This window comes from Clupea harengus, chromosome 15, assembly GCF_900700415.2.
Source record: "Clupea harengus chromosome 15, Ch_v2.0.2, whole genome shotgun sequence".
Taxonomy (NCBI): domain Eukaryota; kingdom Metazoa; phylum Chordata; class Actinopteri; order Clupeiformes; family Clupeidae; genus Clupea; species Clupea harengus.
In genome coordinates this window covers 6,908,970-6,934,773 of record NC_045166.1, presented here as the reverse complement: position 1 = coordinate 6,934,773, position 25,804 = coordinate 6,908,970, and the positions used below count along the sequence as shown (strand labels likewise).

The window sequence follows — 25,804 nt, the reverse complement described above, 5'->3', positions numbered from 1 at the left end:
TTTATTGGCTTATGTAACATTCCCTGTGCAATTACAAGAGTGTGTTTGAGTGTGTGTGTGTGTGTGTGTGTGTGTTTAAGTGTGGCAAGGCTTTTTAACTACAGAACTACAGTGGCTTGAGTTGCTAGAGTGAAATCGTCACCCTTGCAAAAACCAAGAGGCATTTCAAATGCCCAGAGGAAATAGCACCTAAAGAGTGACCTACAATCCGCTCCAATGAGCACACACCCCCCTCTCTGGCCTAGACTGAGCAGTGTCACAGTAATGACCTCACCTTGAGTGTGTCAGTGTGTCACAGTGTGTGAGGTCCTCAGTTGACTCTGTAGGCCAGATGTCACAGACACGCCTCATTCTGTTCACTCAATTTAGTGAGCATTCCCCAATATTCAACTGATTCCCATAATACCACAGGATTGGTTGCATCACATCTGACCAACAGTGGTGCGGTTTAACTTGATCATTACCACATTACACTCATGTGCACAGACAATAGCCACTGACATCAAAGGAGAACTCTCCATACTCATGACCGGATATCCCCCTCTATATGACAGGGCAGATTTGTATGTATGCAAACTTCTCATTCTTTTGTAACCATGCCCTCTACTCTAAATATGTTATGTGATGACCTAGGGTAACCTCTTTTTCACAAGCTGCTCTGTATAGGAACATAACTATCTTTCACAGGCCTGAGCCTTGACAAAACTAACCCTATATAATAAAGGTTATGTGTGTTAGGCGACCTAAAAGCAGCCTATCTGCATAAACCTGCATCTTGTGTTGTTTTATTGTCTCGACACTTCGATGCCTTCATTTCGGCAGTATGACTGCCATCAATCCTCCCTCCACAGCTCCCTTATTTAACTACACAATTACTGCGAAGCGTGCTTTTGGCAAGTTAAACAATATCGCTTTGTTTAGGTGTCAGAGAGATTTAGAGGACAAAGGTCATGTTTATCCTGCAGTCTTCCCAACTACTTTCAACAATTCCTCAAGGCCTCAAAAAATAAATGAATAAATAAAAGACCCTAAAAGCCACAACTAAACCAATAACATGCGCACATTACATTACGTTCTACATCAATAGTCATTCGTGTTTAGCACAGCGGAGTCCATTCTGCTTCAGTGTGTTGCTTCTCTACAATGCGCTACTGTTTAGCGTGCTACACGGAACTTGGGCTGGGAGGTGAGAGTGTCAGGGTGCGGAGAGGCTTGACTGTTCATGGCCGTCTCTGTTCTGTTGTGTGTACACGGCGAGGGCCCGAGAGAGACCGAGGGTGGTCGTGCTAATGAAAGCCCTAAATCACTGGCATCCTGGGGCTTCTTTTGGACTCTTTTTCTCAGATGTCTCCTGCCCTTCGAGAGCTAAAGCTATCCACACCAGGGGAGGGCAAGGCAGTGATAAACACTCTTGCAGCCTTAAATTCACCCCACCCCCGCCGCCCAAGAGTCCCATAACGATGTGATATATATCTCTAATTCAACACACACACACACACACACACACACACACACACACACACACACGTCCTGCTGAGGTCTCCTGATTTAAAATGGGTCCAGTCTGTGCAGCACCTACTGCAGGGTTAGATTCAACTCAAATCAAACTTTATTTATACAGCGCATTTCAATTTCATACCAGGAGGCAACACGATGTTCTTCACAGAAGGATGAGCATTCATTAGCCTCCCACCACCACCTATGGTCTTCCCCAACCACGATCAGAACGAGCACGACACAACTAGCACACAGCACCTCCACAACAGAACGAGCACGACACAACTAGCACACAGCACCTCCACAACAAGCACAACACAACTAGCACACAGCACCTCCACAACAAGCACGACACAACTAGCACACAGCACCTCCACAACAGAACGAGCACGACACAACTAGCACACAGCACCTCCACAACAAGCACGACACAACTAGCACACAGCACCTCCACAACAAGCTAGCTATTGGGCTTGAAATAGCTGGATGTTTGAAAAGAGGCTGTTGGTCCAGACAGTCAGTGCCAGGACGAGGAGCGGAGCGGAGGATCCTCCACATGTATCCACTTTAAGACCCGGGATATCTAGTAACATAAAACACTGGCAAGAGGCGGGGGGAGACAAGAGCCAAAATCCGCTCTGGATCCTGTTTAATCCACAGCATCTCAAGCTCGAGCATCCACTTAGGGGTAATTAAGCAATCTTTTATTCCTTGTTTGTTTTCTCCAAACCACAACAAGGGTCAGATGTTTGCCAGACCTTTGTTTCCTTGGAAGGACAAACTTTTGACGCATAATTTCAGCAAGCTGACAGAAGGATTTGAAAACAATTCCAAACTGTAGGTGAAATATAAAAGGCATCGTTCACCGACATCATAAGCATTCGTCTGCAAAGAGACCAAGCAATAGAATAGAGGACTTGCACGGAAGCCTAACCCATTACAAATTCATGTGGTATTTCAGAGTGACAGAGTGTCAATTTTCAGAGACAGGCCGTAACTCCTTCCTCCCATCCGTGTGGCTGTTTGAGGCCAAGACTGACAAGTCGGCATTTTTAATGACCGTGAGAAAAAGGCATGCCTTCAGTAATCCCCGCTCTGCCGGAGAGAGAGGAACAGAGAGATGGAGAAGGGAGATGGAGACCACGGGGCAAGAGGCCATGTGACATTTTGACAGATGTGCGGCTTTGCACCCCCCCCATTTCCCAGCAACCACCCAATCCCACCCCCTCCCTCCACCACTGCCGCCGCCACAATAAAACAAGAGCTCCCCTCAGAATGAAAGGGCTTGTCGCTAAGCTGCTTTCTGTCGGATGCTTTCACCCGTTCAGCGATCATCCAAAGAGAGCGAGAGGGAGAAGGAAAGGCTGGGAGGATGAAGGGCAGGGTTCAGAGGTCAAGCCATTGCCCGTCTACAGAGATCTGGGCGGTTTCTCCCTCCCAAAAGACAAAACAATAAAGCACAGGGCCCGAGGCTACACTCCATCTTTCCTCCATCTTTCTGTGCTGATCTTCCCAACCAACCGCTGGCCGTCAAACCCATTCATGTCATCAGAGAAAGACACAACCAGCTAGTAAGTGATGGCGGAACGGTCTCCATGTGGGTGTCGTGGCAACGCAAAGGCAGTAGCCCCTCATAAGGTGATCGCTACGGACAGGAATTTAGCTCTGCGTTGTATGAGATAAGCAGGGCCCGGGTGGGAATGGGAGTTAGCGTCGAGGAAGAAGGATTCCTGTTGGGAACATTTGGAAAAGCTCCTCAGATTGATTGTAATTCCATAACCCCTTAACTGAGCAGTCTATTCATCAGCCAGCCCCCACAGCCGCCTGTGTGGTCATCTTCATCTCGACACGCTAGACCCCTCACGCATGCAACAACATAGCTGGGAGGTGTGGGGGCTAGGACATGTGGATCCACAAGATACCGTCTAGAAGTGAGTGTGTGTGTGTGTGTGTGTGTGTGTGTGGGCAGTAGGAGGCCAGTTAATTCCTGTTTGACACGTTTCTTCCATTCCTGCTTCCAGATGGAGGGGGGGGGGGGGGAGAGATGAGCGTTTTATCATGGAGAACAGGGAAAAGTAGTCCAACAAATGATTCTGGTGCACCTGGAAAAAGTGCAAACCATTCCATCCAGACCATTTCTCTCTTCTCTTCAATTTCAAGTCCACTCTTCATTTCTCCCCTCATCCATTCACCGCTTCTCTCTCTCACTCGGCCTTTTTTCCACTCCGTCTGTCTCTCTGCTCGTGTTTTGCCATTTGCCTCTCTGGTCGAGGAAATTACCGATTGGAGGAAATGGTCCAGAGACCTAGGCGATAATTATTCTCCTCCACTGCTCTGTCTGTGACTCATCAGTTTTTAACCATTACGTGGCACACACACCCATGCTCACTCACACACACACACACACACACACACACACGAGCATGCTCACACCCACGAGAATGCACGCACACACACACACACACACACACACACACAGCTTTTGGTTCTGCCACCAGACCTGGTAACAGGCGTTGTTCCAGGTGCATTGGAGCTTCCATCATCTGCACCTCTCCTCCGAGAGGGGAGAGGAAGGCAGCGCATGGCAACCAGATGAAAATGAGTGCTAATTATCCTCTTTAAAACACACACAAGAGACAAGAGGGAGAGGGGGGGGAAATCCCTGTCATTATAGTGTCAGGCCTCTATCGCGGCAGCTTCACCACTGCGTACTGCTACTGCTGCTGCTGCTGCTATGGCAACGCTGCCAGAAGGAAGATGATGCCGCAAGGGCTCTCTCTCTCCCTCTCCCTCTCTTTCTCCCTCTCTCTCTCGCTCTCTCTCTTTTCTCACCTGCACCACATTCAGGCAGGTGTGTGGGTAGAGTGATGATGACAGGTTCCTTCTGGCACTCTGGGAGCACCATAAAAGCCAAACCTCATCAGTGTATGAGGTCACTCCAAAAAACACACAAACACCTGTGTGTATACACACACACACACACACGGATAATCACACCACTCGTCACGACCCGCGTCTTGTTTTCAGTCCGTTTTCATTGTGATGTCACACGGCTCTTCAGCCCACCATCATTCTGTAGCTGAGAGCCAATGGCTAAAAGAGTCATGAGGAAGAGCAGTCTGTCAGAACACCCGCACTGCTAGCTAACTCTCTTAATGTTCATTACTGATGATCACAAAGACTACTGCTTTGCCAATACTAGGGTCTCATCCTCTACCAGTCCTATCCCTGCCTTGCCACTGAAAAACCAAATGAGGTACTTCAGGGACCCAGCCCTCCACCCCCAAAACAAAGGCCTGATGCTTTCTTATAAAATCACTGACCCAAATCCATCCCTCCTGGCCTGGGCTGGGCTGGGCTTCTGGTTTGGCACTGAAGTAGCGCTGAAAGAGAAAGAAAGACGGAGTGGAATCTTGGGACACCCTCAAAGAGCGTCTCGAAGCATCAGGTGGAGGCTCCTCACCGACAGACAAACATCAGCAACGCCTAAACTCTTTCCCTCACCAAACAGCAGTCATGAGTAGAGTGTGTGAGTGCTGGGAGCCAGGGTCACAGGTCAGAGGGTAGCCACTATGAAGAAGGCTAAAGAACAGGACGTATGGGCCTGCATTAGTCATGCACAATTTAGTTGTTGATTCGCTAGTAGAGGACACATACTAGATACAGAACAGACACAGCGTCCATGTCAACAAGAGCACACACACACACTTAGTCGGTGTCTCTCTCACGCTCTCCCTCACACATACACACACACGCACTACACACACACACACAAACTTTCAGTCCAAAGAATCATTAACCTGCTCCGCCTATTATCAATGTTGACACTGTGTGTATGTACACCGAGACTCACATATGTTTGTGAGTTTGGGTCTGAGGGCGAGTGTGTGTGTGTGTGTGTATATGTGTGTGTGTGTATGTGTGTGTGTGTGTGCATTGGAGTGGGGGGTTGATGGAGGGTATTGGTGCACACAGATTTGCTTTGTTCCAGAGTTTGCAGGGGGCTTTACTGGGATTGAAAGGAATGACCTCATCCCCATTGTGTGCCCTCAGCTCTGCATTCCGTCTGCATTGTGGTGCCCAAAACATACCAGTCACACATAGAGTTAATTGGGACAAGTTCAATTACTGCAGCAGCACCATCCTCTATGGAAAAGCCTGGTGGGTTTGGCTTCAATAGCGTGGCCACAGACATCTGTTTGCCTCCCTCCAACAGACACTGCTATGCCTCTCAAGCTACTATATCCCTCACAGTGGTGATATACAGGGTCCCCACCCAGTGTCATTGACAACATTTTATTAACCTTTCCATGACTTTTCAAGGACCTTAATGACATTTCCATGATCTTTCACAAGCTTGAAGTACTCATAATTGGTACTCATTATTAAATTAAAGTTTCTATTCAGGCAAGTTAGTCCATGTCAGGTCAAGGGGACACCATCATGCCACAGACATTCACACAAAACATTTAATAGTAATGTATAATAACTTAAATTAAATAATTTAACTTCAATAATTAATTTTGTATTAGACCTATATACACAGAATCAAATTTCATGACTTTTCAATGAATTTACTATACGTCATGAATTTCAAATTTCATGACTTTTCCAGGCCTGGAAAATGGAATGTTAAAACTTCCATGGCTTTTCCCGAGATTTCCATGACTGTGGGAACCCTGGATATAGCCAAAAACCTTGGGAACCCTGGATATAGCAACAAAAAAAAAGGTTTACAAGTGAATCAAGAGACCCCCCTCACCACCAACCATGTCTATGTAGTCTGTGCTACCCTTTATGCCATCGACCGGCACTCACTCACTCACTCCCTGCTGCTGGAGCCTTCACTGAATCTGTCTACTGTGTAGGCAAGGTTGGCAGAGAAAGGTTGAACTCTATGAGGCCGTTTCACTTTTCTGAAAAACAGAAACCCCAACAACGTGTTTACTAAAAAAAAAACACCAATTTCCAATAGAGTCGTGTGAAGAACAACAAAATGGCTGAATAAGATCTGCTGTGGGATTTCACAGTGACACGTTCGCTGGTGACCGGCGCAGTGAGAGAATTCTAGAATTCTAGGGTTGTCCAAAATACACCTGCTGCCATCAGCAACAAAACCACAAACCTGAGTGACTAACAACAAAAGCTGCACCCATGGTGATCCAGAGGAGTGTTCTGATTAGCTCTCTCCCTCTGGATCACTCTCTTTGGGACTGTTAGTGTGCAAACATTCCCCTTCCAACCAGGCATGAGGTTAATGGTGCATTAAACCTGACCGTAACGGCTCTGCCTGAGAGCTAACACCTCTGGATCAGCGCCACCTTAAACTGCAGGCAACCCTGAGTTCACGATCAGCTCAGCACTCGGGCCAAGAGCTGAAAACTCCTGAGAGCAGGGCTTAACTTTAACTTTAAAATGTGCTTGCCAAGCTTGGCAACCAGGCAGGAGCTATCCAACTAAACGGTGGCCCTCATTACCAGCAAATCAAACTAAATGGTTGCCATCATTATCAGCCTTTATTCTGAGCTGTGAGTGTATATGTGTGGGTATGGGTGTGTGGGTGCCTGTGTGTGTGTACTTTAATTTTTTTTAATACAACACAGTTTTAATAGCAGGGTGCCATTTACATAAAGTGGCAGCTAGTTATCAAGCTGACATTACAGTATGCTCAATTTAACTCGTAAAAATATAATTGGAAAAAGTAGAAACACTCAGGGTGCCTGTGCAGCTTCCCCACTTGGCTCCCAAATACATAAGTTTCACTTCGCAGCTAATTAGTTCATATTAATACACCCTAGCAATAACTGCCCATTTTTAAGATGGCTCCCTTTGCTACAGTTAGATAGCGAGGTTAACTGGCAAGAGACCTTACCTATGACTGTGCTAGGATTGATTGCTCCGTTTTAGAAATCTTTGCCAGCAGTGCTGATTGTCTCTCGTGTCGCGGAGGTTCGTGCTCCCCAGTCCGTAACATGCTGTTTCATGTGTGTTAACTGAGGATGTATGTTACAGCCTAAGATGCTAGCTACCTTCTGCCAGGCTATAAATTACTTAGACTACTTGTTATTTGTGATAGATGGCTATAGCGCATTAGACCTACCGAAGACATGACTGATATGGGCCTACAACAAGTCTTACGAGAACTACACACACACGTTGAGTCCAAGTTTGTGTTGATCATCAGTTCTGTCAAGTTGGTATCAGTGAATCAAATGGTCGAGCCCTGCCAGTCATACCTACTGTTGAGGAATCAGAACAGATGGAGGTGATGTTTCTTCTTAGCTGTCTTTTCAACAAATGTACTCAATATGCATGCATCCAAATAAATACCAACAAACAAACTGCCTAACTAAATAACTATCTAACAAACAAATAAATAAATAAACAAACACTAACAAACAAACTGCCTAACTAAATAACTATCTAACAAACAAACAAATAAATACATACATAAATAAATAAATAAACAAACACTAACAAACCAACTGCCAAACTAAATAACTACCTAACTAACAAATAAATAAATAAATAAATAAATGCTGCATCTAGGATGAGGGAAGGCTTGGATTTCCACATAGGTCCAATGTTCCTACATGGTAATAGCAACTTTGAGGAGGCAGGGCCGGAGTTTGCACCGAGGCTGAATGCCTCTAGGTTATATTGACAGTGAGCGTAAGTAAATAATTGCTCATAAATCAAACAAAGCCACTGGGTTTAAAAGTTGGAACCGAACTTGTCTCCTCCCTGGCTTTCTTGATCAGCCTCTCCGACGGTACCCCACCTCCACCAGAACTGCTTCTCCTCCTACCTCGTGTGTTAGGGGGCTTCATAACACGAGGTGAGACTGTTCTAGGCTGCAGCAGGCAGGCAGGCAGGCAGGCAGGCAGGCAGGCAGGCCTACGTGGTCTAGCAGCTACGGTGAGTCAGTGGGGATGGTGACAGCGGCAGCAATGCTTCCTCGGGGATGACTCAGGGCAGTGCACAAAGCCGAAAGCGCTATCAGCTGCCGGATATGAAACAAATAATAACTTGGACAATGTGTGGCGATGCACCAGGGAGAAGGCAGGATCGCCATGAGCCTGTTATAAACACGCCTCACTCACTCTCAATTTTTCGATGCCATCAACAGCCCTCAGGGAAAAACAACAAAAAATAATAAGGAATAAATCAATCTAGGACACGGAAATAACATGAAATTAGTGTTCAGGAGTCTGCGATGTTGTTTAGGAGGCTTGTAAAAGTGAGATACTGTCCTACCTGATAAGAACACTAGGCTATTTGTCAGTCAATTTATTGAACTGAATGAATCAGACAGTGTCTTGATTCTTGGTAAAGAGGTAGACTGGGTGACAGCAGGGGGACTTTGCCAGTTAATTACGAGGTGTGGCCGGTAAGGATGGCGTGGAGGAGACAAGAGAAGGAGCTCATCTTGTCTCGTCTCTCTCCAGACACTGTGTGATTGTGCACACAACATAACGAGTACAAAACCTCACCGTGTGACTCACTGTGAGCCGTTGTCATCACAACAATCCAGAACAAAATGAACAACAGGCAATTGCAAGGCACTTACTAAACAAATCACACCATAAAATATTAAAAGAGTACAATTTTCTGCCACACAGCAACCGACTTTTTTTTCCTTCCTCCTAATAACCTAAACAAACTAAATCACTAAAATCAAATTTCACTTTCAGCTTAGAGTTTTGTCTAGACTCATAAGACACTTTTATTTAAAGAAATGAATGTATTTGTCGGTTCATACCTGAGCTCGGTGTTGTGAGTGGTGTTGCTCTTGTTATACGAGTAACAGTATCGCCTTCAGGCCCCAAAACAGACCCTAAAACGCCCATAAAACCCCGGCAGACTTTAAACATGAGCAGCAGAACAGGAAGTGAACTGCCTCTAAAACTGAACACATCTGCAGTGCACAGTGCTAATCATACAGTATGAGCTCTTGTACATCAGTGTTGCCTCTCCCGCTTGCTCAGTAATCTTCACCTCATCAAATTTTATGTATGCCTTATTTCCCGCGGGACACAGCCGTCTGTGGGCATGTGAGGACGCACGCCGGCAGAGAAAGTTTCTCTCTTATAATTAAGCCCCGATCCCCATCCTGAGCCACAGTTGCTGTCTGATTCATCCTGAATATTAGTCAAAGCACTCAATTAAGAGAGGTGAAAAAAAGCGAAAAACGTTAGGATAGCCTACAGGATCAAACAATCAAACTTCCAAACTTCCAAAAGGTAACCCTGACAGAGGCCTTGTCAAATCCGCCAGGAATCACCAGCAGCGAACTATAACTGGGGCTTGCATAAATGGCTTGCATACATCTTGAAGCAGGCTCTCTCCCTGATAAAACTCACACAGGGCAATTACAACCATGTTGTGTCTCAGCCTAACACTGCTTGAGGGTGGAAAGGTGCTCTTTGGGACTAATTTCAGCTTTGAGAGACACATGTGTTCATCATCCCTCATTTCTGGCTGAACATCAGTTTCTCACAGAAACACCAGACTAGAATAAGCAGCAAAGCGCTAGCGTAGCATAGCTTAGCTAACGAGGTTGGAGGCAGATGGCTGAGACAGTTTGTGTGAATTTGAGCTATGCTGCTGATGCATTCCACCCTGCTTCTTGCCATTCACAAGACAAAAGAGAAGAAAAAAACAAGAAACAGGACAACAAAAGGGCCATGCGATGAACAGCCTGCCAAGGACCAAAAACGTTCCACATTTGGGCTGAAGAAACCGGTAATGAAGGCCGGTGCTTTCTACCCCTGTGTACAACATCCACCTAACCAAAAGGATCTAGGGACAAATGTATCATAGGCCCACGTGGAACGTGTATGAGTAGATGGGTAGATCTATGAGGCATTAACTTGTAGCACTGAAGAGTTGAGTTGAAAAGCGCTATAAATGCAGTCCATTTACATAAGTGTAGCATGCCTGTGATACTGCGGGCATCCATGACACCCTGACAAGGATGTTTATTTTCACTTGCAAGTGGGATCCAAAGTCTTCCACAGCTTTGCAATGTGGCTCTTATCAGTAGTGACATAATGTGTTTGAAGGGACTCCTGAAGACATGTGGCTCACTTGACTGAGGGAGTGAGAGTTTAGCTTCTTTTTTACAGCCCACTATTCCTTCAAGGGTTGTAATCCTCTCTGACTTCTCATTAAGCCATAAAAATATCATGGAGGGTGGTGAGGGAGGGAGGGAATGAGGGAGACAGACAGAAACCAAAACAGGTTGACTTCACAGAAATGACTCACAAGTTCTTACCTTCCAGTATCTTTTCCCACCTACATGTCAATTTAAAATGATACCACAGACCCACGCACAGATGTCTCAGGACACAGGGACCCAAAAAGTGACAAAATAAGCCAAATAAATGCCAAGCGGCTGACCCGTTAAAGCACAACTTCTGACTGGCAGCTGTATCCTCTTCTGATTGGCTCTCCACTCAAGCTGCTAGTGTCTTGCTGACATGAGGCAGCACACAAATAAAGTGTGAAGAAGGTTCTGCAGAAAGGATAATGAACTCAATTGGGCTTTTCTTTGCTCAAGGGGGGGTTGAGTGGCAGTCTATGGTCAGGCAACACCACTCTCCAACACAAGTTTTACACAATGAGTTGCACTGGCTTAACTTAACGTTGGTCTAAACCCAGGATACCAAGATACAGCAAAACATTTTAGCCTTCACAGCATGAAATTTGGCTCAACCTTGGCAGAAAGAAACACATTGTAATGCCATTCATTTAAGACTATGTTCAGTATTCAGTGTCAAAAAGAGAACATTTCTTAAATTCAATATTCTATTGATATCTCAACTGTCAGAGTAACAAACATGAAAATAACCACACACAGACAAATATTTCTCACCTCAGTTTTTTCACAGTTCCAAAAATTCCACTTAATCCTGGAACACCTATAGAATGTACAGCCACTCAACATCTGAAAAGCCCTCGATAATCCTTCTACTGCCAATCACACGCCCAGGCACCCCCCCCCCCCCCTCTCTCTCTCTCTCTCCAAGTTCCTTCGCAACATGTGTTGCACAACATGTGAGCCTCCACCTACACATTTGCTCTGAATAGGCTAGTTAATACTGCAAAATGCGACACAGCCTCCAGATAAGTGCATCTTTGGCATTCATAGATGTTCCCTTTTGCAAATGCGCCTTCATGTCACGGCAAAAAAAAAGTATAAGAGTGTAAGCAGAAAAGAGAGACTACTTTACTACTACTACTACCACTATATATATACAATTTAATTTAAATAACAATTGTCCATAATCTAGGCTAGATGCAGGAGTTGGCGTCTGAAGAACGTCTATCTAGTCAATCAGCTTTGCTTTATTTGATAGTTATTTTTGCCATGATAACTGCCCGTCGTCTTTAAGGTGTTACCTATGGCAATGCCTGAGAAGCATCTCAAAACAGATACAGTTCTTTCACACACAGAATGGTTGGTCCTGACACAACACACACAATCTACCTATACATTTAGATTTAGCTGATAAAACATAGATGTCTTTGTAGAAGAACATGGATACTACATTCAATCAGTGTTTCACACAAACTCTGCTCACTCCTATGCATTCCCTGCTGAGACGGTATGCAAAGTAAACCCTTCAATAGGGGCTTCACTTCATTCCACCCGTCCCCAACCCTTCAGGCTGCAGGCTACAGTCTGACCACTACAGAGGGAACACCACCCACCCACCCTACTGAGCTGGAGAACACAAATGCAAATGACCCCCACTAATCAGGAGATCTCATTCAAACCGGCGACCGCAATCACTGAAACTCTGACACTGAACAGCGAGTGCAATATGTTTGGCAGAAATGACGCCGTTATCTTCTCCAGCTGCATATTTCAGATAGAATTGAGGGTACCATGAGCGCTCAAAAGATCTTCAAAAGGTGAATAGCTAACTATTTAATCTCCCTTGCGGCACCCACATTTACCAAACCAGTGGGTTAATCTGATTGTCGGTTTCCTGTTGCCATGACGGATGAGCATTGTTTTCCAGACCTTTTAAAGACAACAATGCGCTATTCAGCCGTTCATTTGGTGTGAACAGCCGGAGTCAAATTATATCGATAATGGCAGGGGGACAGTTAAATTGACACTGACGGCCCTGCCAGAGAGATTCTTAAGCGTCATCATTCCACGGCATCATCTTAATAGAAATGTTCAATTCTAAACTTGCATAGTTTCAAATAAGAAGACTAGTAAATTGCAAAGTTAGATCACTGTTACTATGTAGCGGTGGATATACGGTAGCCAGAAATTTACCGAAACTATTAGACAGGTTCACTCAGAGATGCGGATCGGTTTCAAACCTAACCAGCTCGGCAACCTCGAATCGCAAAAACAGACTGACAGCCGTCATGCTTCTGAAGAGGTGTAGATAGCTACTTGCTACATACTTCATGGAAGACAAATCTTTGTCCATGCTTTCAACCAAGCAAAATCATGGCAGCGCAGCAGGTTATTGATACAGTGCGCCACAGCGTATTTTACGATAGGATACGCAAATGGACAAACATATTCACTTTACCTTGCAAGAAATTAACACCTTCAAACCCATCACTTCATAACATATCTTTTAACGGCGCTCTACACGATAAAAACGTTAAAAAATATCGACAAGGTTGCCATGAATCTGAGCATCAGAAACCTAGCTCAGACCAGGCTCAGTAAGCCATTACTACTAACCAACGCAATGTTTAGTGACTGACTTCGTGCCGTTAACTTTCTCTTAACTTATCCGCAAAATGCCAAGAAAGCTCTCTTCAAGCGTGCAAATATCTATTCACAGTGTTATGCTAGCTGGCTAAGTAGCACGGTACCGTTACGTTTTCTAACTTAACATCCAAACAGCAGCTGCATTTTCCCAAACTAACTAAACTGAACGTCACAGGACATAACTGTTAACGCACTGTTTCACTGTCTATACGTTGAGAGCGGAGTATGGCAAATAATAATAATAATAATAATACAACCACCAATGAAACTACCAAATGTTTGTTGAATGACTTAAGGTATAACGTAAATTATATCGTTAGCTCGCTAACACTCACCTTGACGTGAGATACCTTTCCTCTTCCCCGACGTTAAATATCAGTGTTAAAACTCCAGCAAAAGCTCTGTCGTGGACGTAGGTTGTCAAGTTAAATGAGATTAGTGCAAATGGCGCGGATTCTCCTTCAACTTGTTTTTGTAACCATGAAATTCCCAATTGTTTGGTACCTCTCCATCCACTGGTCCGTTTAGCCCGGTGTCTACCAAGCAATTGCCCAACTTCGGAGTTCATACAAAAGTTGCTACTCCGCCTCGCTACGCAGCTGCTGGAGAGATGAGGTCACTACAATCCAACTCTTCCGACTCGAATCTCGCGATACGCAAACAGTGAATGGAATGGACATTAGCAAGGAAAAATGGGAAAAAGAGCCACATTTGCGTGTTAGAAATATTTTTCCAGTGTCTATCTATAGGGAAATGGTCTGAGGGAAGCCATTGCCAACTGTGTAATAGCGCCGCTAAATACTCATGAAACTGGTGGACTGGTCGTCCATGAAAACTGTGTGGATTAATTTCTCATTCCAACACCTTTCACGGACCCTTAAATAGCCTAGTTCTGAGGTAGTCTTGGCGAGGCCTATGATGATTCCCCAATTCTACATTAGTAGAGACATCTTCCTGCAGATAGAAGACTGGAGGCAAAACACGACTGGAACTCTTCCGCCGTAAATTGTTCTGTTTCCTTTAAAACTGCCATGGAATTCAGCCGTTTGAGATAACCCATAATTTTTTGCATAACCAAGTCTGACACTAAGACGGTAACAGGTACGACGTTCAGTGCGAATTTCTCACACCCTCTAGAGGATGACCAGATCAGTGTAAGCGTGACCTCGTGGTGTGGAATCCCTCACTGGTATTGCAATGGAATGAAAATAATGGGCCCTTTGATTCGGTTCAGTTCAAGCAGAGCTCTTACTTTAATTGAAAATGACACATAAAAAGGCGACGAGTTCATTTCACGTACACAAGCCCATTGTTCACAGCGCCCCCACACAAAGGACAGTCTGAGTACAGTCCTTAAACAAACAACTGATGCATGAGTCTGACAACATTTTGACAATAATATTTCACATGTGGGACAATTAAAGATTATAGCAGGTCAACCGCAACACAATCAAGATTTCTGAGAGAGAGAAAGTAAGCCAGAGCAAGAGCGTTGCATTATACTTCATAATGGATGAGAACTGATGGCTTGATTTAAAACAAATTATCATGTTGATAAATTGATTGGGTTAAATGATATCACTTATTTAGCGGTATGTCTCAAAATGCTAGGTAAATGTAAACAGCTTCAGACATTTTGCTCTTCAGTTTTAACATTATATTTGCCTTTTCCCTTTGAGCAGAGCAGAGGCTTTCTGATGCGGCTCTTGCTTATGACGTTTTCTCTGCAGAGTCCCTGTTCAGTGAGCAATTTTAGTAACTGGTACAGTAGACTCAGGGGAGTTGAACAAGTAACAAGAAGACAAACAATGTAATACAAAAAATAATGAGTGTGCAATTATGCATTGTGCTTGTGGTCGCAGCGAATTAGACAGGCAGCTTTTCTCTCAGTGACGAAACATAGCAAGGCAGAGGGAACATCATGGAAAATATTTAAGTGATCATGATGGACATCGGCATTTGTTTCCCTTTTTCCTCTTTTCCCCCTCTATCTCCGAGGACGGAATAAAACTGGGTGGTTGTCAGAAATGACAGTCGCGGACCACAGAGGTCACAGGCATCGTCACGGCACCCATTCTACACACATGAGTGGCTGTTAATAAATGAGCATTTTGAGTCAAGAACAGGCTATTCATTGCTATTTTAGAAAGGCTACTTCACACAAGTGATGTGCTGACAACACAATGTGCCAGTTCTTCTCTTGTGACTCACTGCCGGCACATATAAAGAGATTAGCAGGGTCTGCAGTGCATAGGCACTTCCCCCGGGTACCTAAATCTAAGTGCAGGGCAAAACACAGAGGGAATTACACAGCTATGAAGACCACCTGCTTGCATCCCTTAATTTTTACGGAGGCTCATAACCTTTCAAATAATCAAGTGTTCCAAATTGAGAGCAAAGGAGAATGAGAGAATGAGAAACACAGAAAAAGAAAGAAACACTGAGGCTTGCTAGTGTGTGTCTGCAGACGCTGCCCACTGTGTCGGGCTACAACCTGTGGGGAGCCTTGTTTCTCCTCATGGTGCCAGCAGAGAGAGAGAGAGAGAGAGAGAGAGAGAGATTAAAGTTCTGATTTAAAGACACCAAAACTCATTCAGATTTGATGATGTTCTAAGAGAATAACCCCTGCTATGCCTAGCTGGCACCTCACACTAGTCATGAAACGCGTCAGTGCCTCAATGGACTCATCTCACTAGGGGGCCAAGGAGACAATCCGAAAAGAGTAAACTATTAAATCTCTTTTGCAGTCTTTTTTTGTTCATTAACATCCATTGCCAGCCAAACAAGTAAACTGCCATTTCAGATGCAGCCAATTAACGGCATTATTGCTTAGAGGCTGTCAGGCTGATGAAAAGGGAAGGTTGTTTTTTTGTCCACCTTTCCATACAGTGGACTTTAGGTCCAATGCTAGCGGTTCTGTTCAGAAGAAGGTAGAATGTTTAATGTGGCTGAGCCTCTTTTTCTCTTACAGTCTTGTTAGCATTCCACAGCATGCACATCTCCACCATGCACACATACACACACATACACACACACACACATACACACACACACATTCACAATGCGAGCATGACTCACGTTGGTGTGAAAGCAGAGCGAAGAGAAAGGTGGGAGGATGACATCACGCCGCTCAGCGAAAGTGCCTTGAAGCTGGACCCCCCCGCCCACACCAACCGCCCCCACCACATGCGCACAAGCAACCCCCCTATTGCCCAAATAAATAGATAAATAAATACACACGTACACAAATCAAATATAAATAACTTCTCTTCTTCTATGGGAGTCCTGAAGAAACATTTCCCTTGTTTGACTTATCTTAATGCCCTGTGAAGGAAAGAAAAAAACCTCCACATTATCAAGCCAACCGGTAAGTGTGTGAGCCAATGGCGTGGCTGGATCTTGTCACGGTGAGATAGGATTGTCGGGGAAGGTGGCTTAGGGTAGGGGAGCCTTCCAGCCTTAGCCTGTGTTCTGGAGAGAAGGCTCCCTTCTCCCCGCTGCACGCTGTGTACCCAAAAAGTTCAGCCTGGGCCGTGATCCAAGCTCTGGGATGCCATGATAGCACCAGGGGACAACAGGAGGTTGAATCATCACAACACCACCGCTGCCTACACACACATGCACACACAAAAGCACACACACACACACACACACACACACACACACACACACACACTCGTACAAACGCACAGTCCCAGACATACACTGAAACACACACATGCGCGCACGCGTGCACAGAACACATCACATTTTCCAGAAACTTCATGAGAATCTGTGAAACTACAAGGATTAAGACGTTTCCCAAACCTCCACTGCACTGCCCCTGTATTTCCTTCCCTTACCATTCGTGACTTAACGTTTCATTAAATGCAGGCAGCTATTTTAACACGTCGTCACCGCTGCCGCGAGGAGGTGTCCCCATTCCATTCTCATTCCCTCCGAAGAAGCTCTGCGAGACCCTTGTGCCACTTTCTCTCCACTGCCAGCTCAGAGGTGAGTGGTGACAGGGAAGGGTTGCTGTTTTTGGCCCTGATGGTGGGAGAGCCTTTTTAATTAAAGCCGCTGTGTGTGAGTGTGGGAAGAGAAGCCGGAAGGCGAGGGACATTCCTGCCGCTCACCTGGGCCTGAGCTGCCCGGGCCCCCTCAGAGTGCCTTCAGCACCTGGACCCAAAGGAGACAGCCGGATGTGGGGAACGTGCCAGTGCTGTCAGCAGGGGCTCCGCCTCCCAGGATCCTCTCTATTTTGCCACTTCAAACGGACAGAGAGAAAGAGAGAGAGAGAGAGAGAGAGAGAGAGAGAGAGAGAGACAGAGAGAGAGAGAGAGAGAGAGAGAGAGTATGTGTGCCGGTATGTGTGACATACAACATACCATAATATCACTGGCACGCATACAAATATTTTTTTCCTGGTATTTTTTCCTGGCACTGGTTACATTGAATCGTTGCAAAAGATGCATCCAAGCAAGTTTCATGATCACTGCTTTTGTGGTCTGGACAGGCATCTCTGGTTCAATGTTTGAAATATACCATGATCGCTTGAGATTTAACTTCATTGAAATTGGCGTGGTGGATATGTATAAAAGACAGAACCAAGCACATTTTTGATGTAACTTTTACTGCACTGAAACAGATTTCAATACCGCACATGTAAACTTTAAAATAAAAAAACTAATTATTAAAATGATTCATATATTTAATATACTGGAATGTATAAAAGGGATATGAATTTAGAGGGCATTGTGACCATATGAGGAGTATTTTAAACATTGATCCTACTTAACAGACACACCTCAAAATTGCATCACACTGATGTGGTATTATAATTACCTGAAAAATATGACATGTGAGTTGTGTATCGATTCTACACTATCCCCAATACGATAGTCTGCAGTACAGTGCAAAGTTACAATTTCTGCTAAACAACAGAAGCTGGGTTAGCAAGTTGCATTATTTTTATTGACGCCAAAGATGCAAACAGCAACAACAAGCATGTGGAGATCAAAACATTCCATTGGTGACATTTCGCAGTGACACTGTCAATTGAGGAAGTTGAGTAGGGTAATGAACGTCTTCATTTAGCAGCCATGGAGAAACGAGAAACTGCACAAAACAAACTGCAGTGTTGTAGACCACGTCTGAAAATTAGCCGGCAAACTCACTTTTACCTCATCAAGTCAAAGCTTCTTCTTCTGCCTTTTGTTTTGTGGCGACATAAAGACTTTGTACTCATTAATCACGAGCATTTCATACCGCTGGAACCACAACAGACAACCTCACATTTTTAATCATAGCATTTTTACTATACAGTTTGTCCAGAAAAGGCTGGCACACCACAGTGGAACTATCCAGGGAAACGGAGATTCTGAAAACAGAAATTTGCAAAATATCTAAAGAACCAGCTACAGATACCTGAACATCCCTTTGACATCCACTGCGCAGAACATCACATGTACAGGTACCCTGGATTTGAACATCCCATCTCTCCTTGTAGTGAAAAGCCTTGGCATCCCTCATTTCCAAACAGCCATTAGAAAGCAGATGGCGCCCTCTAGTGGGCTACGTTAGGTATGGCACAGTGCGATTGGCTATGAGTGAGACCCACAGTAAGCGCAGGAGAGGCACCTCAGTTCATTCAGTTCACTGAGTCCAAGTGAAAGCTCAAGGCACCAAACCCTGCCGACCTCAATCTTGACACGTTGCAGAGAGATAATAATGTTCATGTCAATGTAAAGGTTTGTCTGTAAAGAAAATAAAACTACCCTTGAATGCATGAGGAGGCGATGTCATCTGCTGTTTTGTTTAACACCAGCAGGCTTTTTGTGAGTCTCCATGGCCATCGCCTATGCCCTCTTCCTCCTCCAGGGCGGCGATATTGAGCTCGTCCGTCACAGATGCTCTCAGTACATCCAGGTCTTTCCAGTTGGCCTGAAGGACCAGCTCAGCCAGTCGTGTGAAAGACTGAAACAACAGTCATGAGGATTAACAAAGCTGGTCAGGTTAATGAAAAACTGTACACACTTCTCGGTAGCTGACCGTTGTAAAAAAAAAAAAAGCCCTGGTTACCCCGCTAAGTTCTTTACCTGTCTGGTGCTGTTATCCTGTGATTCATGGCCAGAGCTCAAATAAACGAGACTGCCCTCCTACCATACCATCCACAGCTTAACAAAAGCATCTGGTTTACCTTTCTCGTTTGCCATCTGAATCAGCACACTAATTACTACAACTAATTGTTCCTAATTAACTAATTAATTGTTAATATCCCCATCATGATTTTCTGCAGACTTGATGTAGAGCACTGATGTAACAGTGGCTGTATCTCTACTATTCTGCAAACATTACGTCCACAACCACATTTATGCACGAATAGGAACAAATAAACATACCTCCTTGATGTTGTGGTTGGTGAAGGCACTTGTCTCATAGAAGTCCATTCCATAGGCTTTGGCAAGCTGTAGAAGGGAATGAATACCCTTCACTAGACTGATTTATTACTCAAATTAACAAATGTAAGTATTAGAAATAAGAGTATTTCTTCATGTTGCAGGAAAGCAAATTATCTTTTGAAAAGAAAGGTCTGAACCTGAATCTGAACAGGAAGCTCTCTTTTTAGTAAATGGACTTAAATGAATTAAGCTGACATAAAGCAGCTGCAGCTCACCTTGGTACCCTGCTCTGTAGCCACCTGCCTCTTGTGCTCCTCATCTGACTTGTTCCCTATCAGAATCTTCTGCACTGTGTCAGGAGCATACTAGGGAGGAGAGACACCATTAGCAGGGGGGAGCTGTATTTGAGTTCAGACAGACAGGGAGGAAAAGAAGCAGGTGACAGATATACACACACACACACACACACACACACACACACACACACACACACACACACACACACACACACACACACACACTAACAGGAGTGTGACAGATATACCCAAACAGATATGCTGCTAGGAAATCTGGACAGGTAGGTGGGATGAACAGGTACACTACTAGAAACACAAACACAAGACGTTTTTGTACGTTCTAAACTTTAAACGGTGGAAGAAATGAACATGGTGGTTTCTACTGAGAACTTCAGAGCACGTGATGAGGTCATTCCTGGACACCAGTTGGCCCTGAGGCCAGATGTGAGCAAGGCGCGTGTCAGATCAGGCGCGGTGTTACCTCATCCACGTCACTGGCCCACTTCATTATGTGCTGAAAGGACCGCTCGCTTGTGATGTCATACACCAGGAAGATTCCCTGAAGGGAGCAAGGAAGGCACGTGTGCTTAATCTACAGTTTTATCTTCTATCTTTTTTGATTCTTGATTTTATAAATCGGTCTTTAAAATCAAACCCATGAAGATATCATAAAAATACGGCTTATCAATCTCAGAGCTAACACAACGTTACTATAGTCTCAGTTTTGCAATAGGAGGTATAATCTGTATTGTAGTAATAATGGTAAGATAACGGCCTGAGGGACTAATGCAGTGTTTATATCCACTCACCTGTGCTCGTCTGTAGTACTGTTTGGTTATAGTCTGGTATCTCTCCTGGCCTGCTGTGTCCCTGTGTGGGGCAATCACACCATGCATCAGACACTAATAGGTGGTTAGAGAGCACTAATATGCCATAGATGTAAATATAGTCATTTCATGCATCCACTCACCATATCTGTATCCTTACTTTGACGCCATCTATCATTAAGGTTTTCATTTTGAAATCGATACCTGCAACACAAGACAGACATCATTACTGCACGTTACTCACACGGGTATCACGTCTCCTTGACATATGTGTCACTAGCGCTGCCTATACCACCACTTCAAATATTTGTTTTGCTTTCATCTGTTTGTAAAAGAAGAACTAATTTGGCAGCTCTTTAAACATACAATCAAGATCCAGACAGTGTAGGGTCAGAGGCTGATCATGGCGTTGGAGTTTGGGTAGTGAGGCATTATTGATTACTGTTTGGAGGGGAGACTTGAGGGCAGACAGCTGAAGAGGTATGGTGTCATTCCCACTTAAGAAAATCACAGGCTGAGACCACTTAAAAGCTAATCAATGGGTTGTGCATTGAGACAATGACCTGTTTCATTGAAATGTTCTTAAATAATAGAATAATGCCTCTAGTCAGATGTCATAAACTCTAGAAAGGGATCAAAGACAGATGCAACAACAAATGTCTTTTATGCTCTGCAAGATGCATAGTTTGGACAGTCTCCAGGGTAACCAAAGCTTTTATATTTACACTTAATGACAAAGTAGAATGGTGATGTGTTTAGGTCTGTCTCTCACTCTTTCTTTCTCTCACCATCTCTCTTGACTCTCCACCTTGCTTTATCCCTATCTTTCTCTCTCTCTCTCTCTCTCTCTCTCACACACGCACGCGCGCGCGCACGCACGCACGCACGCACGCACGCACGCACGCACGCACGCACGCACGCACGCACGCACGCACGCACACACACACACACACACACACTCCTGAAGTAGGAGCACACGTTCCATTTTCATTAGAAAGCATTCAGATAGTAACACAGGGAGCGGCTATCATTACCGTCAGTAGCCCCGCAAGCCAGAAGCAGTGCAGAAGGAAGATAAAAGAGAGCAGTTCTCCTCCTCCCAACTTAACGACGCTGAGGAAGGCGAGGATGAAGCAAGGCAATTCAGCAATAATCACGTGAAAAGCAACCGACATGGTGTTTGGCCAGAGACATCTACGTCCCAGTAGTGCACCCACTTAATGAGGTCCATATTTAAACCACCTTCCTCTGTCCTGTCAGCACACTAATTGTTGTACACAGGGAAGGAAGACTCTAGTCGGACAGATATACAAAACTGACGCAGGCTGCTCTTTTCCCCGCTGATTGGGCCCCCGTTCCACTGGCCTTGTGTAGTACCCCAGCCTCCCATCACGTGTCTACATGGCACCTCACTGGATACAAACACCTCACTGGACACAAACACCCCACTGGACACAAACACCCCACTCGATAAAAACACCCCACTGGATAAAAACACCCCACTGGATAAAAACACCTCACTGGACACAAACACCCCACTGGACACAAACACCCCACTCGAAACAAACACCTCACTGGACACAAACACCCCACTGGATACAAACACCTCACTGGACACAAGCACCTCACACAATAGTCTAAGGAAAAAGCTGCCGTTGTTTTCATGACGGACAGGGCAGCACGAAGCTTAAACCAAGACTAACCATACCCTGCAAATTGACCCTTTTCTCCAAGAGCTCGCAAGAATTATAGACATACCAGATGAGCTAATTTAGTTAAATTACACTAATACCTCAGGGCAGAACTTCTCACTGAACTAATTAAAGAAGATCGGGATGACTACGAGCTTAAGCAAATATGTCAGGTTTAATTACCTTACACACGCATTACTGACATTTGAAATCTATTAGCACATGACATGAATAAGTCTATTTGCAGATGATGATGACAAGCATTCAAATGGACAATAAGATCTTTTGCTTTCAAGAGAGTGGATCTGTGGTAACAGCTTGCTTTATTAGCATTCATGGTCACTTGATCTACATGTTTCACAGCTCTGTACTCCTCCACTTATCAAATAAAAAGTACACACAGAACTGACAGCTAAGGGACTGTGAGGAGAAATGTTCTGAATTTGATAAAAAAAAGTTTATTGGATCAGAAAGACAGACCTCACCTTTAAAGCAGGCATTAGGTGGTTTCTCAGCCTTTTGACCGCTCTTTTCCTTACTCATAAAACATGTCATGAAACAGAGGATGACATCTTTACAGCACAACTCTGTGGCCTAATTAGACAGGAAGAGGCTAATGAATGTACATCATTTGAGAGTGTGATATGAAGATTTTATGGTCCATACTAAAGTATAACAATCTAAATTAGGGCCAAACCGAATGTTAGCTGTAGGGTTTGGCACAGGGAGACTGGATTGGGAAGATACAGTTTGGAGCAAATTCTACAATATATCACCAGATGTAACAGCCAGGCATTCAGCTGGGCCATCATATGAACGCAGTCCACTGACACAGACATCCACAGACCACTGAACCATACAGAAAACCCCATTTCTTACGAGAGATGAGCAGCACGCCAGACAGAGAACCTCTGGAGAATGCTGCAACTGGAGTGAAATATTACTCCGGCGGGCGGGGAAGAGCCGGCGTAGGATTACACTGTTTACACAGGGACTTACAGGCCTGCGTCTGGCAGAATGGGGCTTTAGTCAAAGGGGTGGAAATGAGGGAGAGGTAATCCACACCACCGAAAAAATTATTTGTATAATACAAGTACAGGCCTCAATTTGCGATTTTAAGGTGTGTGATGGATCATATTTTTTTAGAACTTACACTTTGTTGGTTGATGTCTAAGAAAGTACTGAGGCTGCATGTTTTGGGGATGGACATCAGTGCAGAAATAGAAGTAAAGTAAAAATGGTAACGATGCTGTTATATTATAGAAGAGGTATCAAACAAGGCTGTTGCTTTGAATCTACCATTTCAAACACTATTTTTTTATCCAAGTTATGGTAGTTTTTGTCAGCAAAAACAGTAAATTGTTTCTAAACCTTCAATGATTTTGTAATTTTGTAAGAGTAGTGTAAAAGATAAAGCTTCCCAGTAGTCCTATGCTATCCTGCATCTCTATTTATTATTCCAGTTGTTTGTGTGCATTGTATTTAGGGCCTGAGAAACATAACTGCATAAAACAGAGCAATAAGACACATTTTGACCACGCCTTCAAAATGTCCTTATATCAATGAAGAATGTTATAGGATGCTTGGTCAAGCAGAGAAAAAAAATCGTTATTAAAAGTTTGCGATCAAATCTTGAGAATAATCACTTAAAAATGTATAAACCCAGTTTATATTCAATTCATTGATCAGAAACATAGATAGGGATAAAGCGAGGTGGAGAGTCAGAGAGATGGTGAGAGAAAGAAAGAGTGAGAGACAGATGTAAACATATCACCATAGTACCTTTGAATTCTACTTTGTCATTAAGTGTAAATATAAAAGCTTTGGTTACCGTGGAGACTGTCCAAACTATGCATCTTGCAGAGCATAAAAGACATTTGTTGTTGCATCTGTCTTTGATCCCCTTCTAGAGTTTATGACATCTGACTAGAGGCATTATTCTATTATTTAAGAACATTGAAATGAAACAGGTCATTGTCTCAATGCACAACCCATTGATTACCTTTTAAGTGGTCTCAGCCTGTGATTTTCTTAAGTGGGAATGACAAAATATCTACTAGTCCTAGAGGTTGGCTGTGATATCTGTCAATCAATGCAAGTATAGTGCCAAGGAATTATGACTATGTATTTCAATTGTTTATGTGTCGGAGGCTCCGAATGCAGTCTGATTAGGTATTTTTCCAGTGAATAGACTGTAATTTGGAGGAGATCCGTGTTACAGTGTTATCGGTAATATATGCTCTTAAGTATTACATGCTTGTTCAAACATGAATGTTTCCTGATTATAATAATAATGTAATACTATACTACTACACTATACAGGCTCATGCAATAGGCTTCAATATAATAACATTGTCTAAACGTTCATTATCATTTTGGAGCAAAGCAAAATGTATTTCACGATGATATGAGGTAAAGGCATTAGTAAAGACATTATATAATTATTGTAATGCTAAGATATTAAATAATTATAAATAATAAAAATAAATAAATAACAGAATACAATATTTTGGCACAATGGTTTCACCGTGTCATCAAATGAAACATTTGTTTTCATCAGTAGCCAGCATAAACCTGCAGTTTCAGTCGAACAAGAACCTATAGCATTCAGGTAAAGACGCAGTCTTTTAAACATTAACTCTCGTCGTTGAAAACAGTTTACGTGGTATACAGTAGCCCACATATCCACGACGAGGCCTCGTGATATTTTAATGATGGAACGGGGTAAATTAGGCGCGACTGTACATGCATTTGGGTTTAGAGTAGCCTCTGACACAGGGGGTCGGTTAGAGTCTTGAAGAAAATTGTAAATGAAAATGATTTAATAATGCAGTACTTGCAATCTGTGCTCTTACCGATTGTGGAAATATGTGAAGGGTGAAATTCATTGTCCGTGAATCTGCATAATAAACAGGTTTTTCCGACTCCGGTGTCTCCAAGAAGCAAGAGTCTGAACAGAACATCATATTGCTTAGCCATGGTTTCATGCAGGGACGTTTAGCTAACTCAGCGATGAATTTCTAAGTGCTGTTGCATATGCACATTCCATGTCGGCTGAATGCAACGTAGCCTATTATCTCCTTGTTCCTTCCATAAAGCCGTCAATCCTGTAGCACAACTGGAGGGCCCTAAAGACTAGAGATGTAAATAACGAAGGAGGGATTCCAAAAACTCTGCCTAGTGGGTGCGGTGGCTATGATGCGCTCAGCATCCTTTTCTCACTTGACATCACCGTCAACGCAGAAAATGGGAGGAGAGAAGAGGGCTGGAGCACAAGCAGACAAAGGCCTCCCCGTCCACCATCATTACAGAGTTGATATGTTTATTTTAAAGAGATAATATTCATTCGTCACTGACACAC

At 44.0% G+C, this 25,804-nt stretch overlaps 2 protein-coding genes across 5 annotated transcripts in view; both read right to left on the bottom strand.

Annotated features, from left to right (window-relative positions):
* Positions 1–14,022, bottom strand: part of LOC105889831 (signal-induced proliferation-associated 1-like protein 1) — a 76,270-nt gene extending 62,248 nt beyond the window's left edge. The window contains exons 1-2 of one of the 3 annotated variants that reach the window (XM_031581503.2): positions 13,582–14,022; positions 4,821–4,880 (exon numbers count right to left, since the gene is read on the bottom strand). The gene's annotated coding sequence lies outside the window, so the exon portion shown is untranslated. The remainder of the gene's footprint in view (positions 1–4,820; positions 4,881–13,581) is intronic. The other 2 variants (XM_031581502.2, XM_031581504.2) reach the window with 2 other exon arrangements.
* A 4,158-nt stretch (positions 14,023–18,180) lies between these two features.
* Positions 18,181–25,694, bottom strand: rab15 (RAB15, member RAS oncogene family). 2 transcript variants are annotated; one of them, XM_012815740.3, is made up of 7 exons: positions 25,299–25,694; positions 20,896–20,956; positions 20,735–20,795; positions 20,407–20,484; positions 19,905–19,994; positions 19,630–19,695; positions 18,181–19,204 (listed from the first exon to the last, which is right to left on the bottom strand). In XM_012815740.3, exons 1-7 carry the CDS (start codon positions 25,420–25,422, stop codon positions 19,046–19,048), a joined length of 639 nt encoding a protein of 212 aa, XP_012671194.1. In that variant the 5' UTR covers positions 25,423–25,694; the 3' UTR covers positions 18,181–19,045. The 2 variants fall into 2 exon arrangements, with proteins under 2 accessions (XP_012671194.1, XP_031437366.1); XM_031581506.2 differs by lacking the exon at positions 25,299–25,694 and adding an exon at positions 21,119–21,207.
* Between the last annotated feature and the right edge of the window lie 110 nt (positions 25,695–25,804).

What these genes read in the sequence shown, in the direction of transcription:
- rab15 (XM_012815740.3), bottom strand. Translation starts at nt 25,422, where the DNA reads ATGGCTAAGCAATATGATGTTCTGTTCAGACTCTTGCTTCTTGGAGAC. An exon ending in GGGCCAGTGACGTGGATGAG is followed by an intron (nt 19,995 to 20,406) that starts GTAACACCGCGC and finishes TCTCCTCCCTAG; the next exon opens with TATGCTCCTGACACAGTGCA. An exon ending in CCAACCACAACATCAAGGAG is followed by an intron (nt 19,205 to 19,629) that starts GTATGTTTATTT and finishes CTGTTGTTTCAG; the next exon opens with TCTTTCACACGACTGGCTGA.